The 19,542-nt window shown below is 42.6% G+C and overlaps 1 protein-coding gene across 1 annotated transcript; it reads right to left on the reverse strand.

Annotated features, from left to right (window-relative positions):
- Nucleotides 1-3,800: 3,800 nt before the first annotated feature.
- On the reverse strand, nt 3,801-19,192 carry LOC126418906 (fatty acid-binding protein, adipocyte-like). Its single transcript, XM_050085923.1, has 3 exons — nt 19,061-19,192; nt 14,502-14,782; nt 3,801-4,016 (listed from the first exon to the last, which is right to left on the reverse strand). Exons 1-3 carry the CDS (start codon nt 19,140-19,142, stop codon nt 3,966-3,968), a joined length of 414 nt encoding a protein of 137 aa, XP_049941880.1. The 5' UTR covers nt 19,143-19,192; the 3' UTR covers nt 3,801-3,965.
- Between the last annotated feature and the right edge of the window lie 350 nt (nt 19,193-19,542).

Consider the following 19,542-nt stretch of genomic DNA (forward strand, 5'->3'; position numbering starts at 1 on the left):
GCACCACCTGCATCCGAGTGCCAAACTAAGCGGCGGTGACTTGAGGGAACCACTCCCGGCAGCTGCCTTGCTCAAGCCAATGGCAAGCACCTGATACAAGTTGGCACGGCCCGGCCACACAATGCCGAAATCAGCGGACGCACCTCTTGTGCGCTGGGCATCCCTCCACCTAGCGGCCAAAATTGGCGCCCTTTTTTCTCACACCAAGACTTCGTAGCAGCCTTCGTGCACTTGTTTGCACCATGACTGTTAATTTAAATGAATGTGCCATCGTTGTAGCACTTGATGAGACGAAAGTAGAAGTGAGGACAGTCAAGTAACTAGAAATTCTGACAATTTAGAATTTACCTGATTAAAGATTGATACTCCAAGGATGAGACAGTTTTGATTCATTATTTCCTATGGAAGTATTCGTTACATGCCACCCACTCATTCTTCCAATTGGAAATATCCCACTAATTTATGTACTTACACTATGTCTTTTTAAAGAGAGAACGACAGCTATACTCCGGCAACCGTTTTTGAAACAAAATGGTTCACTAGGATAACACTAATTTAACTATTTGTGGTCTTCAATCTATTACACAGGTTCTTTGCGCAAGGCTCTCTTTCATTTTGGTGAAAATGGGGGACCATTCTCGCAATCTGAGGCTCTTTATATACCCCAAATAAACACCAAACAATGAAATTAGCCTGTAAATCATAACTACAATTGTATTGGTTAATTTCATGAAGGTTCATAAAATAATTCGAGTAGGCCTACTATTGTAAATACTTATTATCAAGATTTTATAATCTTTTACCCTTTGACAAAGCTCTTCACTCTCGTTTGGAATCCAAATTTTGGCATAGAAAATTAGAAGGCCAATTAGCTATTTCTTAAAACATTTAAAATTTTAGGAAGAGTTGTAGCAGTGGAGCCTAAACGGCGATCGGTATAAAAAGTTAAGATACAATAAAACAGTCTCGATCGCAACAGATGTTTGATTGGCTAAACATCTGTTACGATCGAGATCGTGTTACTGAATTATAAAATTTTAAAACATTATGGGCTATAACTAACATCTCATGTCAAAAGAGTGTGCTTAATAAAGTTCACAACATTTGAAAAACAAAACATCATTTCAAATTCATTTTGCATGTAAATAACTATACGAACTTGATAACAATAATAATAAACACGAATAAGATGTCAGTGTGTGGATGAGACAGACGAAATATATATATTTTTGGATTTAATTTACTTTTACGCGATCAGGCCCTACTGATTACTCGCTGACACAAGTTTTTTTTCTCCATCGTCTTCCATCCATCGTTGGCATCTTCCATCCATTCACTTCTACCGCTGACCGTTGTAGAACATGCTTCCACCTCGTCCTTGTTCTTCGCGAGAGTGTCCTACTTATGGGGATGAAATCTGGGAGCATCTGTAGCCACCTGTCGTCCCCCATCCGAGCCACGCCCAGTCGACTGTAATCACTTGCTTCTGATAATTCCCGCTTTATTTACGTCTTGCCGCGCTTCATCTAGTTCTTGGTTGTGTCTTATCCTGCACTAACCGTGTTTGGGTCCAACATGGCATGAAGATATTCCGCAGCACTTTTCTATGCAATACGAGAAGCTTATCTAGTCTTGCTTTCGGATATTACCCATCTCACAGCCATATAGTACCACTGCCTGGAACAAAATTTTAAATAGCCGAATCTTAGATCGCCCCGAGAGACAGTTGGATCGAAGCAGCTATGTTAGGCTGTAGAAGCATCGGTTTCCTGCATGGATCCTGGTTCTAATTTTTACATTGCATGACGAGTTCTCCGTGAAGAACGCTCCCAGGTATTTAAATTCGCGGACTCACTTGTAGGACCTGTCTACCACCTGCTGTGACCATAGCTGTTCAGTATCTTGACCTTGTTGACGTGTCACAAAGAGGCAGTGACTTGGCTTCGTTTATGAGCAACCCAAATTTGCTGGCGACTATCTCCAGTGTCCTGGTCATTCATTTCAATTCCTCTTCAGACCTACTAAGTAGGCAGCTATCATCTGCGTTGTCTGGATGTGCCCTTCCACTTGGTTCCCTTCAAATATCACGTATGACCTTCTCAAAGGCAAAATTCATCGGGGTTGGGGATAAAGCATCTCCTTATATGAGATCCGTCACAATTTCAAAGTCACGTCTAATTGAGTTTTCCGTCTCCACCTTACCGTTTCTTCCACGCAGGCTGATCTTTACTAGGCTGACGAGTTTCTGCGGCAACAATTGATTAGCCTCTTTTGGTTTATGCAGTCTTAGACCTTCTTGAAATTAACAAACAAAGTGTGCAGTTCTTTACCATATTCTCTCAGTTTTTCAATGGGTTGGTGGACAACTAAGATGTGATCTACAGCTGACTATCTAGGCGGAAAACTACCCAGTATTCACCACTTGTTGCTTCTGCCAAGGGTTGAATTCTGTGTTTGAGGCAGTCAGGATCTTTTAGAGAACATTAAATAGGCCGATTCCTCGATAGTTATCACATTTCAATTTGTCACCCTTTTTGTTGATTGGACAGATCACAGCCGTTTCCCATTCTGCTGGTAGTTTCTCATTGGCCTAAATTTTTGGTAGCAGCTAGTGCAGTCTTTATGGAAGTTTCTCGCCTGCTGCCTGGACCACCTCGGCCTGTATTCTGTCTTTACCTGGGCTCTCACTTTTCTTAAGCGATCTGCTTTGTGTGTTGATCTCATCCGTTTTGGGTGTGGGCTTAGATGGGTCTGCTGTTGTTAGAGACTGGAAATCGAAACGTACTTCGCGTTCATCACAGTTAAGAATCTGATCGAAGTACTCCTTCCATTCTCCGGTGATTTCACAATCGTTGGTTTTGATTTTATCATCCGAATTTTGACAAACTTCTATCTCGCCTGATACTCTTCACTGAAACACTTCACCCTTTGAAACATTTCCCTGGTCTTGTTTCCTCTAAGTTCTGATTCTGACTCAACGATGATATCCTTTACATGTTTCCTCTTTCCTCTTCTGAGATGCTTGGGTAACTCTTTGAACCTCCTCAAATCGTACCTTACCTCGCATCAGCTCTGTCTCCCTCAGCCACTTGTTCTTGGTTTCTTGTCATCAGACGCAATAACAGTAAGCCAGGTAGAGCACATCGCCATACATATAATAGCCAAAAGATGGGTGTCAGGCGTTAACATGGTACATGGTGTGGAGTTTGGAAGTGACCATTTTCTAGTCAGAGTCTTCTTACAAGTGCAATGCATAAGAAGGGGCAGAGATAAACTACAGAGGGCTGTCAGATACCGTGCTGAAAGGCTAAAAGATGAAGCCATAAAGATCGAATATCAGCTTCAACTTAACGACCGTTCCTTAATACTCAGTAGGGAGAGCCCAGCAAAGGAGATGATCAAGGGAGACCCAGTTTGCAGGAAAATCCGGTTAGGAAAGGATGTGATGATTCTTTGGAAAGGAGACTTTATTGAGGTAGTGTTTTTATTTCTGTCATTAGTGTTCTTGTTTGTGATCACTTAATCTACTTTGGTTACTGGGACTCTGTGTTTGATGTAAATTATTATCTTCTTTGGTATGTCTGGTAATATGTTTAGTAATTTATGAATCTGAGTGTGCTGATGAAGTAAATCTGCAAACTAGCTGTGAATTCGCTGAAGCTTAATTTCTTTTCTTAATTTTTGAACTATGGGGATACAGTTACGTAAAATATCAGTGGTAATCAGGTAAACGTTACAGTGAACTAGAATGTAAGGTTTTTAATCGTATGTCTTTCATACGGAAAGTGAAATAAACGATATTCAAAAAAGTTGTAATTTTATTAAAATTAATTTGCAGTATTTGGTGGTGACATCGAAAACAGTTGTATGGTATTGGACTGTACAGTATTATCAACAAACACTTCACTGAATGTGGAGACGTCTTTTAAGTTGTGTATCACCAAAGTAGATCTTCTGGTATCAATTCAGATGGCCTTGAATGTCTTCTTTGCAACAACATTACCAAGAGTAACTGTCTGCAATTAAAAACCAAAACAGGAAATTACCATTGTGCCACCTACAATTGTGCTAAATACATTATTGTTACTAAAATCTTTTCTATAGTCATCAGTTACAGCAGCTGTGAAGATAAAGCTCATAAGATATTTATATGAGGTATATGCTACAGCATAAAAGTAGTTATCAAGTGGCTATAAAGAGTGGTTGATGTTATAGATATTACACATTATACATTACAATTGATGTAGATTCATAAGTGCGTTACACTGGCTAAAATAAAAAGGTTCTGAACGACTTTATTTGCCACAAGTATCAGCAGCGAATGACAACAAGAAGCACAAAGAAAACGGAATGAAATGGAATATTTTTTGACTGGTGATACCCTTATGTACTTTTGCAACACTGCAGATTTTCTACCCACTAATATCTGAGGCTGCAATTTATTACGTGCAATTTGAAACTGCATCAATTTAGTTTTTGGAAATTTTGAAATTTAACTGTTTGCCGAGAACAATTTGTATACTTATCAATTTTTTTCGGTTGTAAGTTACATTACTTAGCTTGTATCCTTAATTAATATTCTTGCATAATCAGAAATTGTTATAATTTTCGTCTTGTCATCGGTAAGACATTACTGAAAAAACAAGATAATTACTTATGCAAGGCTAGAGAGACATGTGGAGGTCTATGTCCTAAGCATTTCGTTCTCTGTATTTATTGCTAAACTTCGTCACAATAAGCGTAAGTAAGATTTTAACGCAGCAAGCGGTTCGTCTTTGCTGCAGTTGTGTTGAAATTTTTTATACAATTTTTTGAAATCAGTATCATCTGTGGACTAAGGTCGCAAACATTCGTTGTTGCACGTTGTTAATACAGTACTAGACATTAAAATTGCTACACCAAGAAGAAATGCAGATGATAAACGGGTATTCATTGGACAAATATATTATACTAGAACTGAAATGAGATTACATTTTCATGCAATTTGGGTGCGTAGATCCTGAGAAATCAGTATCCACAATAACCACCTCTGGACGTAATAACGGCCTTGATACGCCTGGGCATTGAGTCAAACAGAGTTTGGATGGCGTGAACAGGTACAGCTGCCCATGAAGCTTCAACACGATACCACAGTTCATCAAGAGTAGTGACTGACGTATAGTGACGAGCCAGTTGCTCGGCCACCATTGACAAGACGTTTTCAATTAGTGAGAGATGTGGAGAATGTGCTGGTCAGGGTACTGTTCAAAGTGCCGTCAATGCGAACAAGAGGTGACCGAGACGTGTAACCAATGGCATCCCATACGATCACGCCGGGTGGTACGCCAGTATGGCAACGACGAATACACGCTTCCAATGTGCGTTCACCGCGATGTCACCAAACACGGATGCGACCATCATGATGCAGTAAACAAAACCTGGATTCATCCGAAAAAATGACGTTTTGCCATTCGTGCACCCAGGTTCGTCGTTGAGTACACCATCGCAGGCGCTCCTCTCTGTGATGTAGCGTCTAGGGTAACCGCAGCCATGGTCTCCGAGCTGATGGTCTATGCTGCTGCAAACGTCATCGAACTGTTCGTGCAGATGGTTGTTGTCTTGCAAACGTCCCCATCTATTGACTCAGGGATCGAGACTTCGCTGCACGATCCGTTAGAGCCATGCGGATAAAATGCCTGTCATCTCGACTGCTAGTGATACGAGGCCGTTGGGATCCAGCACGGCGTTCCGTATTACCCTCCTGAACCCACCGATTCCATATTCTGCTAACAGTCATTGGATCTCGACCAACGCGAGCAGCAATGTCGCGATACGATAAACCGCAATCGCGGTAGGCTTCAATCCGACCTATATCAAAGTCGGAAACTTGATGGTACGCATTTCTCCTCCTTACACGAAGCATCACAACAACGTTTCACCAGGCAACGCCGGTCAACTGCTGTTTGTATATGAGAAATCGGTTGGAAACTTTCCTCAGGTCGCCACCGTCACCTACCTTGTGTGAATGCTCTGAAAAGCTAATCATTTGCATATCACAGCATCTTCTTCCTGTCGGTTAAATTTCGCGTCTGTAGAACGTCATCTTCGTTGTGTAGCAATTTTAATGGCCAGTAGTGTATCTCGTTTAGTTTCCGATGTAAGGGGCAACATTCGTGGTGATTTATAGGAATAACGGTTCATTGTGAAGTTTGCCGTGGAAATCAAGAAATCATTTACGGCAACGTCTGAAGATTTGAAGCAGGCTTACCTAGGTTTACGCTGAACACAGTGTTGCAAATACTTTCCCCAATTCAGAAGTGGTGGACAAGTAATTGCATATAGCTCTCGACCAAAAAGGCGTGTAGCCTCGTCTCGTGGAGCTCATAGTCAAAAAATTATGAGGTTTTTATCCGTCAATCGTCGTCTGTCAGTGAATTTGCATTAAAGGTTGTAATGTTAAGTACCATTCAGACATTAGATTATTGCTGAAAAACTGAACACACATTGAGTTGCAACAAAATTTGTTGTTGGTTTAGGAAAGGATCATCGAATGTGTACGAGAAACTCATTGAAGAAGGCAAGATGACGAATTGATGATGACAGGCTAAATAACGGATGCAAATCTGTAACCACTATGCTGTCACTATGCCAGCCTGCCTGCCTCCAGCCCCTCAAATAAGGTAAAGTTGGGCTAATATTTGAGCAGAACCGGTATATTTCCACTCCAGAGGCATGTAAATAACTGCATGATTGTAAAGACGTTCATTATTTTATAAAGTCATAATATGTTTAATAATGGAAGAATAGAAAGAACACCAACTGTCCCCTATTATGAAGCATTTCGTCATTAGCCATGAGTCTCACTTCTTGTGCTGCTACAGTGTGGAAGATTGTATTAGGTGTTTCTCTGGCGATGGCGTTTGAGCACGGTGCCAAGTGCTTGAAATGTGCAGCACTGTATTTGGGACTTGCGGTCTGGATGATCGGTGTGCCTCTTCTGCATCCCTGGTTTCCGTAAATAACTTCGGGCAAATGACACGTTGGTACCTTTAAACAGACTTGTAACAACTCGGCCCAACTGTGTTAGTGCTTCGTCTCTCGTCACCTACATGCCTGCAGGAATATTGAACCCTAATATTCCATCCTTCCTTTCTTGTGAAGAACGTACAACATGGAAAAGGAAAATTACTTCATTGTAGACGATTTCCAACAGCACTTACGTATTTTTAAATGTATAACACGTAGTTGTTTAACGGACTCTTACTCTAACTACCTGTTTCAATTTTACGTCATTAGCGCGGTATATAAGATCAAATATTAAGCACATGTCATAGCATACGTAAACTCAAATCAGACTTCTCTGCACGAATACCAGTTGTGTTTTATATATATGTATCAGTTCAGATGGGACAGTAATTACGCAGATTGCCTTATTGAGCTAGATGACATGTGATTGATATTTGATCTTTTACTTCGTGATGATGGCGCGGTAACGAAACCGTTAGTTATAATGAAAGCCAATTTAAAAAATCCTCTTCCTCATTGTTTCCATATAGCACGTCACATCTCTTGACAATAAACTTGGCCAGAAACCTTGGAATGAGCTTTGTGTACTCGTGTTTATCCTTGAACTATTTGTAATAAGCCATGTAACTACTGTTACTTAGGAGACGTCTTCTTTTAAGTATGGGAAAAGAATGACTTCTTGTTTCAAAACATAAAAATATTATTTCTATTACAGGTATTATCAGGCGCATTAATGTCCTAACAGCGGCTGCTTCACGTCTTTACTACTGATCTTATAGTTTCTATCGTCATCGAGTGTCTTCATTAATCTTGAATTTCTCTTCTTTCCTGAACAGTACAGTCGCTTCCTATTGAGCCGTTACTCTCATGCCTTTCTCATTTTTTTCCGTGGGCTGATGTCCACTCTGACGTCATGACTTGAAAGAACGTCGTGCACATCACCTGTATGCAAAGTGAGGCAACTCTTTTGCAAATACACTTAAGAGACAAAACATTATAGCCACTGCTCACCACGACACTGAATGCTGCCTGGAGGCATCAAAAGGAAGTAACGCGGTGAGGAAAATAAACTGACGGGAAAGAAATCGCAGTGCCATGGAGGAGCTGTGCGTGACAAGGGACAGTTGGTAGGCGTGTTTCTACATCTGAATGATGATGTCTATTCAAATTTCGCCCCAGTCGCATAAGAGTAGAGCTAGTAGCGCCACTGTGCGAATGCAAATCACGTTTGTTTTAAATGTACACTGTAACGGTGGCGAGCGTCAGTTAGCTTTGAACATGGACAGTTCATATTAGTCTAGAATGCCTTTAAGGCTCAAGGGTGCCACTATCAACACCCCATTGAGTTTGAACGGGGTCATGTTACAGGGTGACGAGAAACTGGATGTTTCTTCTGCTATACGGCAGAAAGACTTTTCAGGAATGTAGCCACTGTACATGACTGGCGGCAGCGGTGGTCAGGGGAATGTACGGTCGCAAGGAGACTGGGCTGGGGCTGCCACGTGGCGCTACCGAGAGGAAAGACCATAGTGTCCGACATATGACTCTGTCGCATCGTAACTGCATTTGCAGCAGCAGTTTGGGCAGCAGTTGACACCATAGTGAGACAACGAACTGTTACAAATATGAACTTCCGGGTCACACGTCCTGCACCGTGCATTCTACTGACCCCAATCCACCGCCACTTGCGGCTTCAGTGGTGTCAAGCGAGAGCTCATTTGAGGGCGTGGTGAGGGTCTGTTGTGGTACCTTATGAAAGCTGGTCCGACTCGGTGCCAGTGACAGCCCTGTTTGTTATAAGGAGACCAGATGAGTGCCTGCAACCAATCTGTCTGCGTGCTAGACACGCTGGACCTACATCCTGAATTATGGTCTGGGGTGCGATTTCGTATGACGGCAGGAGCACCATCGTGGTCATCCCACGCATCTTCACTGCAAAATCGTACGTCAGTCCGGTGATTCTACCAGCTGTTATGCCATTCATAAGCAGTATTCCAGGGGATATTTTCCAACAACGCTCGCCCACATACCGCTGTTGTAGCCCAGCATGCTCTACAGAGTGTCTGCGTGTTGCCTTGGCCTGCTCTATCACCAGATCTGTTTCCAACAGAGCACGTATTAGACGTCATCGGATGACAACTCCAGCATCATCCACAAACAACGTTAACCATCCTTGTGCTGAACCACCAAGTGCAACAGGCGTGTAACTGCATTCCACAAAAGCGACATCCGTCACCTAAAAAACACAATGCATGCCCGTTTGCATTCTTGACTTCAACATCCTGTGGGTAACACCGAATGGCTTATCAAGCGCTTGCATTAGTCAGTGTTCTTGCAATGTTAACCACTTAAATATGTTATCTAGACAAATGTGTTATCGAAATTTCATTACTCTACATTAATTTTGATGTTGCCATTTTGTTTTCCGTCAGTGTATATAAGCGGAGTGGAGATGAATGGAGAACCATTCTAGCGACGATACAGTCCCTAAATGCGGAAGCACCTCTGCCGTAAACAACTTCGATAAATGGTAGATTGTTATAGACCGGCATCTGGGAAAAAGCGTAGCAGAAACAGTGAACGAGATGGGAAGTTCGCATGGTATTGTAGGGAGCAAAAATGGAAAGCGGTCCACATCTCATGAGGGAACACGGAGATTAATGCTGTAGAATTGGTGGTGGTCAGTGGCAGGTCTGACGACAGACTACAAAGCTGGCTCAGGCACTATTATTTGTGAATATACCGATCAGCAAGTGGGGCTCCATGGCAGGCGACCACCAATGTGTTGCCGTGTTGACCTGACGACGTAGAGAATTACGATTTCAGTGGGCATGGGATCATCGACATTGGACTGTGGGTCGAGGGAAACGTCTCGCCTGAGGCGGATGAAAAATGTTTCTTGTTACTCTCGGTCTGTGGTCGCGACCGGATAGCTCGTCATTCAGGCGAATGGCTGCTGGAAACATAGACCTCGCCACGAACGCGGGCCGATGGGCACAGTATTGCGCTGGAGGGAACCCTCATCTGGGCATCGATGTGGCCACTGGTTATGATCGTACTGTGGCAGCTGTGAATTACGTGAACGAGTAGTGAACCACCTGCATCCTTTCGTGCTGCTTACCTGATAGCGATGGTACCTTTCAGCAAGATAAGTGTCCGTGTCAGAAGGCCACAATCATGCTATATTGGTTTGAGGAGTATGGAGGTGAACTCCCGTGAACGTCTTGGTCCCCTCATTAGCCTGATCTGAAGAGAATAGAACTCATCTGGGACGCAATCGGACGCCAGCGCGCCACCCGCAAAGCAAGGACCGTTAATTTATAGAAATGACTGACATGTACGTACGCATCTATACCGTCATGTCTCCGAAAACTTTCTAATGATATGTCGAGTACGCGCACAGGTGAATCGCTGCTGCATTTCTTTCCAAAGCTGGTTATGCCGGTGGTCACAACATTTTGGCTCATCGTTGTATCTTTTGATCTATGACATAGCTGTCGATCCGTAGTGGCTGCCACTGAAAAAGATCCGGATTTTTGCTTATCTTATTGTCACTAATGACAGTCACTGATCTTACTTTTGCGATGATGGGTTTCGATTGTCACCTACAGACATCTACAGATCGGTGTTGCTGCATGAGGAGCCTCGTAACACTGAATTGAAGACAGCTTTAGATCGCAACTGAATACGGTTGCTTCAAAGATAAAAGCAATGGGTGTCGTTAAGTATAATAAAAGAAGAAAAAAGAATCTGTTATCAGCATAATCTAAATGGTTTGTGTGTTCAGTTTATGAAGCACAGATGAAGACTAGTGTGTAACACACAGCTGTGGAAAACTGACTAAAAACGAGACCAAGGCTAATCGATACGCCAGAACAAGAACTGTTGCTCTTATTTGTATGGAGCTCATCTCTCTTTAGAGCCCCCAACTTCCACTACGTCAGAACGAGGCACTGAGATCCGGGGTCGCTAAGGTTCAAGGAATGAAAGGTGAATGTCCGAATTTTAAAAGTTATTCCACTTGCTTCCCGTATCATGACACTTGTGATGCGTGGGAAATGCCGCAATGGACACGGATTCAAGTGAAGAATGGTTGAAATCCTGATTTAGCTTGTTCGTAATTCTCCTAAATCAATTATGGGGAACGCCAGTATGATTCCCTCAACAACGCAGCGGACGATCCGTTCCTCCAACATTGACCGATCCGGGCAACTGGTTGACGCTAATGTCCAAAATGTCGTCGATATCAGTGGGACTTCAAATATAAGATCTCTGAATTTCTTATCAGCCAACGATAACGTCTGGAAAATTTCGTACTAACGTTAGGACTATATTCGTAGTAATATGAGGGACCCTCAGATTAACAGAGAATTCGAATATCTACAAGTTTCTTTCGATGTTTGGATGAGGGAAAGAACTTTGACAACTTTATTACGGAAAGAGAGAAGGAAGTGTGTGATACTGTGAGAAGAATTTGACAGTGCGTTAAGAGACCTAAGTAGAAATCCGGTTTCTGAAGTACATGATTTTTGTTCAGAGTTATTGAGATGTTTGAGAAAACCATTCATGACGAAACTGGTTCACCCAAGATCCAGATTGTAATTATATCCTCAGGTTTAAAGAAGAATGTAATAATCCCATAACCAGAGAAAGCAGGTGCCTACAGACGTGAAAATTACAGGATCAACAGTTCAGTAAACCATAGTTGTTAAATACTAACACCAGATGTCTACGGAAATATGGAAAGGATGGTAGAAGATCAGTCTCAGTGCCAGAGAAATGTAAGAACACCCAAAGCAGTACTGGCCCTACGAATAATCTTAAAAGGAAGATTGTAGAAAGACAGATTCACATTTGTTACATTCGTAGGTTTAGAAACAATACGTTTCGACAGTGTTGATCGAAATACTTTTTGTGGAACTCTGAAGCTATCAGGGATAAAATACAACGAGGAAAAGGTTATCTACAACCTGAACAGGGACTACATTGTAACTGTAAGAGTTAAACGATATGAAAGTTTGGCAGTATTTCAGAAGGGAGTGAGACAGGGCTACAGTAGTCCCCCAATTTTTCCATTTTTCCATTGAGCAAGCACTAAATGAAACCATGGAAAAATTGGGAACCGGAATTGAAATTCGAGGAAAAGAAATGAAAACTTTAAGCTGTGCTAATGGCATAGTGATTTTATCAGACGGCAAAGAACCTGGAAGATCAGTTTAACTAAATAGAAGGTATCTTGAGAATGGGTTATAAGGTGAATACAACAAAAATAAAACAATGTTAATAGAGCGTAGTCATATTAAAACTGGTGATGGTGAGGAAACTAGATTTGAAAATAAGACAGTGAAAGGAGTAAACGAGTTTTGCTATTCTGACAGGAAAATACCTGACGAGGGCAGTAGTAAAGAGGACATAAAATTCAGACTGGCGATACAGGAAAAGATTTCCGCACAGCAAATTATCACGTAATATAAACGTAAGTGTTAGTAAGTCTTACTTAAAATCTTTTCTGGAGTGTTATGAAGAAGATGAAATGTGAAGACATGAAGAATATGTAAGGTTTTGAAATGTGGAGGGACTGAATGGGTACATATGACAACCAACCATGAATCACTTAATCAGATGTAGAAAACAAAGGTTTATAGAGCAACTTGACTATGAGATGCGTAAAAAAAGTAGTGTTCGATCTGGCAACGCTGGTGACGTCGATCTTGGCAGTGAGACAGGGGAATATGTGATCCGTCATCAGAGCGAATTGGACCGCGCTAGTGCCACTTGGGCTGTTCGTAGCGGTTTCTTATAGCGAATAAGGTTTTGCCTGTAGGTTATGACAATGAGTAACATGAATTTCGAACAATCGTATGCGGTCCTATAGTGCTTCTAACTTGGACACAGTGCAACAGAAAAAGTTTGCAAAATTTCGGCATACATACAAAGACAGTGTTTTCTAAGGGCCCAAGTGTTTTGATGGTTTAAGACATTTTCAGAAGGAAGACAGTAAATTGAAAATGAACCTCCCATTGGAAGGCCTTCGGTCTCAAGAACTGATGGAAATGTCGACAGGGTCCGGAATTTGCTATCAGAATGGTAGGGGCACAGTGCAATTTGAGTCACATCATCGTCTATCAGACATCGACCAATGAACTGGGGATGAAAATCTACTTAAACCTGGCTCTGAGAAGCTTCACTCGGGACCAACAGAACATGAGGATGGACAGGTATGTTGACTTCTTTGAGTCGATTGGAAATGGGCCCCTTTTCTAGAATGTGTTATTACCACTGACGAGACTTGGGTGTTGGGGTATGACATAGAAACCAACCGCCACAATATGGAATGGCACACACAAAGCCCACCAATGTCATAAAAAGAAAGAGTGAACAATTTGAAAATATTTTTTCTTTTTGATAAGGAGTTTATCGCTCGAGATGACTTTTGCTAACAGTTGTATGCAAAAGAGCCATACATGTGAGACCAAACATGAGAAACAAGTTGGTGTTGCATCACGACAATGAAAAAGGATCATCTAGTTGAGACCAGACATAAAAAAAAAATCTGGGTGTTGGATCACAACGACGTATCTCGTCCCACAGCAATGTCAGTAAGCCATTTTTTGACCAGCAATAACATTCCTGGCTCCCCATCCCAGCCTCCTCAATCTCTCGACTTCAGTTCTTATGCCTCTTTTCCATTCCCAAGAACGGAAAAAAACCTCAGAGACATCATTTTTGGGTCCCGAACAACATTCAAACGGCTTTAACCGACCAGGTAAAGGTTATTCCAGTATCGAAGTTCCAGCAATGCTATGACATGTAGAAAACCATCTCCAGCGCTACGTGGCTTCCCAAGGCAATTACTATGACGGGAAAATGCTGAACTGTAACGCTATTGGAGTGAAACAGACGAAAAAAATCCAATCTCCTTGCTTTATGTACACACCTCATAAAATAACAGAGGGTTTTATAGGACACATCCAGACATACGAAGAAACAGCAAATTTAGTAATGTAGTGGTGTTGGGGCGTTTTAATTTAGTAATACGTGCAGATATTTAGACTAGATTATCTTCAAATAACGACTCAGTCATCAGCTAAGAATCGGTGTCAAGGTACGCGACCTTTACTAAAGTGTACGTTTGCTCTGGAAGTTCTATGTTTTCGCTGTCGCCACTTCTCAAATTGACTACTATCCTATCCATCCTTTTCAACAGGATCTGTGCAGGTCCATGCATATCTTCTTCTTCTACTACACGTATTGTAAAGTAATATATCCTGTTTTTCTGTTCCTACGTAAAGATCACCCTGAGGAACTACTGTAGGTTTTCCTCATACGGATTTTACTAACAGATAAATTGATTTACGAGAGAGGTTTATGTACATAACTTACTAGTTGTCTAGGCAAAGATACTTAGCGATGGGACAGGTCGCTACCCCAGTACAGATATTTCTGCAGTGGGCTAGCTTCTGAGTGACACACATCCTCTCTGTTCCATGTCTCACCTGCAGAGCCTTGTCAGCCGAGTACTTGGTCTCGGAAGTGATGACCTTGCCGTCCGGGTACTTCGCCCAGTGCACCACGGTGTCGCCACCCTTGACGGAGTACTTGCTGCGTGTTGTGCGGTCCCACATCGTCTCGTCGAATTCCTCGTCCAGCTTGCACTTGGTGTCAAACTTGCGGCCAGCGCCTTCCAAACTGAAAGTGTACTCGTCGCCATTCACCGCCAAACCGATGGTTATTTTGGTTCCCTGTATTTCCTTCCGCCTATCGGCATCGTCGACACCTGTCAATAAAAAGAACATTAAGGACGCACACACCTAATTAAGATACAAATTTCTGTTTAGAATTAACTCTTTGCTTGATTCCTTTTCAGGAGCAGGAGGACTTCAGTAATCTGATGGTAGGTTTACAACAGCCCTCCAGGCGTGAGTGCTCAAAGTTCAGATGGTAATCATGTTTTACGTATACAGTCGGTTTCATAATTACGGGATCGAACTTCTTGCACGAGAAGCTATACTGCTGATACTCGAATAAACATGGAACTGCGAAGATTGACGTTTCCTGTGCTAAGAATGCGAGATAATACAGGATTCCACGTTTTGATAAGAGGAAACCCATTGTCTCTGTTGATTAAATTATCAGCCAACCTAATTTCAATCGCCTCTTTATAGACACTATTCCAAAAACCGGAAATGTTGGCAATCACAACAGTTTCCTCAAATTTCATTTTGCGTCCCTCATTTAGGCAGTGTTTGCTACGGCCGATTTTTCCGTGTGACGGCGATGTTTCCTCTTAGCAAAACGTGGAATCCTGTATTATCTCGCATCAAAACTGAACGTTCTTCGGTTCGGCCTTGATTGCGATCTATCGTTGCCAGCAGTGTTTCACTAAGGGCGGCGCCACCTCCCTGTTTTGGAAGGCAGAAACCGTGATGGGCGGCGCATGCGCCGTGTTATGAACGGTGGCCTATATAGGACGTCGAACTGCAGTCTTGCGTCAGTTCTCAGCGGGACTCATCAGCAGAAGCAGCATTTCCTGAAGATGGCGAACAGTTGGATCGCCGAAATATCGAGTCAAGTTGATTTTAGGATCCAGCAGCAATCCCGAAGAGACTTTCACGCTCCTAATATAGTTTTGGCTCACCTTTGCAATGCAGTACAGCAACAAATCTAAGCAGCATGGATTCCACAGGTGCATGATACGTTTCTGGAGGTATGTGGCATCAGATGTCTACCCCCGTAATTCTCAGGGCTATGGCTTGAGGGTGCGATGCTGACGCTCATTAGGGATCCGGATACGTCCATCGAATTCAGATCAGGCAAATTTGGTGGCCAACACATCAACGTGAGTTCACTTCACGCTCCGCAGACCACACTAGGATGGCACTGGTTGTTACGAAACTGCAAGATGATATCGCCGTCGAGTAAGGTAAGGTCTTATGGGACCAAACTGTTGAGGTCATCAGTACCTTAATTAATTTAATTTAAACTAACTTATGCTAAGGACAACACACACACTCATGCCCGAGGGAGGACTCGAACCTCCGGCGGGGGCAGCCGTGCGGCCCGTGACAAGGCCACGGCTACCCCGCGTCGCCGTCAGGGAGACATTAACCATGAAGAGATTAGATTTGGTTAGATTCAGTTCTCATTCCACAGACCCAAAAATGAGATGCGTGTGGAACAAGTCAGAAAGTATAACGTTTTAATATAATGCTCAGTACCCTGGTCATTCGACAGGAGACTGTCAAAAATAGGAGAATACATTACAGTGAACTGGAACTGCTAATATATACAGAACTAATACCTGTCAGAATGAAACGTAGTTCTGCGCTTTTAATAAATTTATCATACACAAAATACCTACTCTTGCCTGTTGTGACCAAGTGTTGTCAAAAATGAAGTGTAACAGACATTTTTACTTAAGCTGGTTTAACAGTACCTACATCTACATCTGTATCTACATCAATACTCCGCATGGCACCCAACGGTGTGTGGCGGAGGGAACTATACGTGCCACGGTCATTACCTCCCTTTTCTGTTCCAGTCGCATATGGTTCGCGGGAAGAACGACTGTCTGAAAGCCTCCGTACGCGCTCTAATCTCTCTAATTTTACATTCGTGATTTCCTCGGGAGGTATAAGTAGGGGGAAGCAATATATTCGATACCTCGTCCAACAACGCACCCTCTCGAAACCTGGCGAGCAAGCTACACCGCGATGCAGAGCGCCTCTCTTGCAGAGCCTGCCACTTGAGTTTGCTAAACATCTCCGTACCGCTATCACGGTTACCAAATATCCCTGTGACGAAACGCGCCGCTCTTGTTTGGATCTTCTCTATCTCCTCCGTCAACCCGATCTGGTACGAGGTCGAACGAGTGTTTTTTAAGCCACCTCCTTTGTTGATGGACTACATTTTCTAAGGACTCTCCCAATGAATCTCAACCTGGTACCCGCCTTACCAACAATTAATTTTATATGATCATTCCACTTCAAATCGTTCCGCACGCATACTCCCAGATATTTTACAGAAGTAACTGCTATCAGTGTTTGTTCCGCTATCATATAATCATACAATAAAGGATCCTTCTTTCTATGTATTCGCAATACATTACATTTGTCTATGTTAAGGGTCAGTTGCCACTCCCTGCACCAAGTGCCTATCCGCTGCAGATCTTCCTGCATTTCGCTACAATTTTCTAATGCTGCAACTTCTCTGTATACTACAGCATCATCCGCGAAAAGCCGCATGGAACTTCCGACTCTATCTACTAGGTCATTTATATATATTGTGAAAACCAATGGTCCCATAACACTCCCCTGTGGCACGCCAGAGGTTACTTTAACGTCTGTAGACGTCTCTCCATTCAGAACAACATGCTGTGTTCTGTTTGCTAAAAACTCTTCAATCCAGCCACACAGCTGGTCTGATATTCCGTAGGCTCTTACTTTGTTTATCAGGCGACAGTGCGGAACTGTATCGAACGCCTTCCGGAAGTCAAGGAAAATAGCATCTACCTGGGAGCCTGTATCTAATATTTTCTGGGTCTCATGAACAAATAACGCGAGTTGGGTCTCCCACGATCGCTGTTTCCGGAATCCATGTTGATTCCTACAGAGTAGATTCTGGGTTTCCAAAAACGACATGATACGCGAGCAAAAAACATGTTCTAAAATTCTACAACAGATCGACGTCAGAGATATAGGTCTATAGTTTTGCGGATCTGCTCGACGACCCTTCTTGAAGAATGGGACTACCTGTGCTCTTTTCCAATCATTTGGAACCTTCCGTTCCTGTAGAGACTTGCGGTACACGGCTGTTAGAAGGGCGGCAAGTTGTTTCGCGTACTCTGTGTAGAATCGAATTGGTATCCCGTCAGGTCCAGTGGACTTTCCTCTGTCGAGTGATTCCAGTTGCTTTTCTATTCCTTGGACACTTACTTCGATGTCAGCCATTTTTTCGTTTGTGCGAGGATTTAGATAAGGAACTGCAGTGCGGTCTTCCTCCGTGAAACAGCTTTGGAAAAATGTGTTTAGTATTTCAGCGTGTCATCCTCTGTTTCAATGCCATCATCATTCATCAGAGTGTGTTTAAATTGTGGTTTATCTGAAAACAACTTTTTAATGGTCACTGGCAGTTTATTGAAAATGTGTTTTCATGAATATTGGACCCGTTTTAGGACCAAGTAAGTCTTTATGTAGATTGTTCTTATTCTAGTATTGATACTTTGTATTGAGCTATTGGTTGGAAATAGAGATATATTACTTGCAAAAATTTTCGTTAAGGAACAAATATACTGAGAAGCAGTGGTTAGAATTCAAAGTTCCTTGGAGAGGTTTCTACACGATGTTCTTGAATTTACACCACCAATGAGTCTTACGGCGCGCTTTTGCACGCTAAGAAATTTTGTTCGTTTTAATGAGTTACCCCAGAATATAATCCCGTCTGATATAACAGAATGAAAGTAAGCAAAGTATGTAAGTTTTTTTATGTGTATATCTCGTACATCTGACATCATTCTCACTGCAAATACAGACTTGATTAGGCGCTTAAGCAGTTCTGTGGTATACCCATCCCAACTGAATTTATTATCGAGTTCTAATCCCAGAAATTTAACTTTGTCGGCCTCTTCAATCTGCATGCCTTCATATGTTATACACTACTGGCCATTAAAATTGCTACACCACGAAGATGACGTGCTACAGAAGCGAAATTTAACCGACAGAAAGAAGATGCAGTGATATGCAAATGATTAGCTTTTCAGAGCATTCACACAAGGTTGGCGCCGGTGGCTACGCCTACAACGTGCTTCTGTATTTTTTTGGTTCTGATAACACCCCATGTCATTCCAAGCATGTGTATCAATTTGTGCCTCTTTACATACATTATTCCGTGATTTATTCAAATTTATACTGACTTTTTGATCATCCGGTACTTTCCTTCCTTCCTAACCGTGCCTCGCCGCCGCAACCCCGCCAACTCCACATTCCGACCCAAGGTGGGCGGTGATCTTATGGCTCACCAGCGTACGTATCATACACTAAGCCTGAAGAGAACTCACCGACGGCTTCCAGGAAGGCGTCCATGTTCTCCTGGCTGGCGACATCCAGCTCGTACTTCTTCCCTGAGAACTGCTTCACCATTTTGTCGAGATGTGTGCCACCGGAGCACTGTACTGCAGGAAATTATACAGTGGTATCCTGGTGTACTACGGAGGCAGTATTTATGCAAAACCCCTACACCGAGCAGGCTGAAAGTCCCAGAGATAATGGGAGACAGTGGTAACAAGGCGCGTAGGCTGTCCAGCAAACAATGAGATAACAAATGAAAGAGTCGCGGGCCTAAGTGAGGCATTTACGTATTAGCAGGGAGGGAAGTTCACCTAGTTGCGTAACTGCCGTAGGCGTTCCCTTGCTCTTTTAGTACGATGAGCTCACTTTACAGAGTCTGAGGTATTGTGCATGTGACATGTCTTGACAGAAAAAACGCTAGACATTAAGCTGTCGTCTTTAGATATAAGCACTGCACGCTGCCTCCACGAAA

This window comes from Schistocerca serialis, chromosome 9, assembly GCF_023864345.2.
Source record: "Schistocerca serialis cubense isolate TAMUIC-IGC-003099 chromosome 9, iqSchSeri2.2, whole genome shotgun sequence".
NCBI classification, from domain to species: domain Eukaryota; kingdom Metazoa; phylum Arthropoda; class Insecta; order Orthoptera; family Acrididae; genus Schistocerca; species Schistocerca serialis.

Coding starts and splice junctions, on each gene's coding strand:
- LOC126418906 (XM_050085923.1), bottom strand. CDS start 19,142: ATGGTGAAGCAGTTCTCAGGGAAGAAGTACGAGCTGGATGTCGCCAGC. Junction 14,783..19,060: donor CGCCTTCCTGGAAGCCGTCG/GTGAGTTCTCTT, acceptor TTTTATTGACAG/GTGTCGACGATGCCGATAGG. Junction 4,017..14,501: donor CGGCTGACAAGGCTCTGCAG/GTGAGACATGGA, acceptor TTTTAATTGCAG/ACAGTTACTCTTGGTAATGT.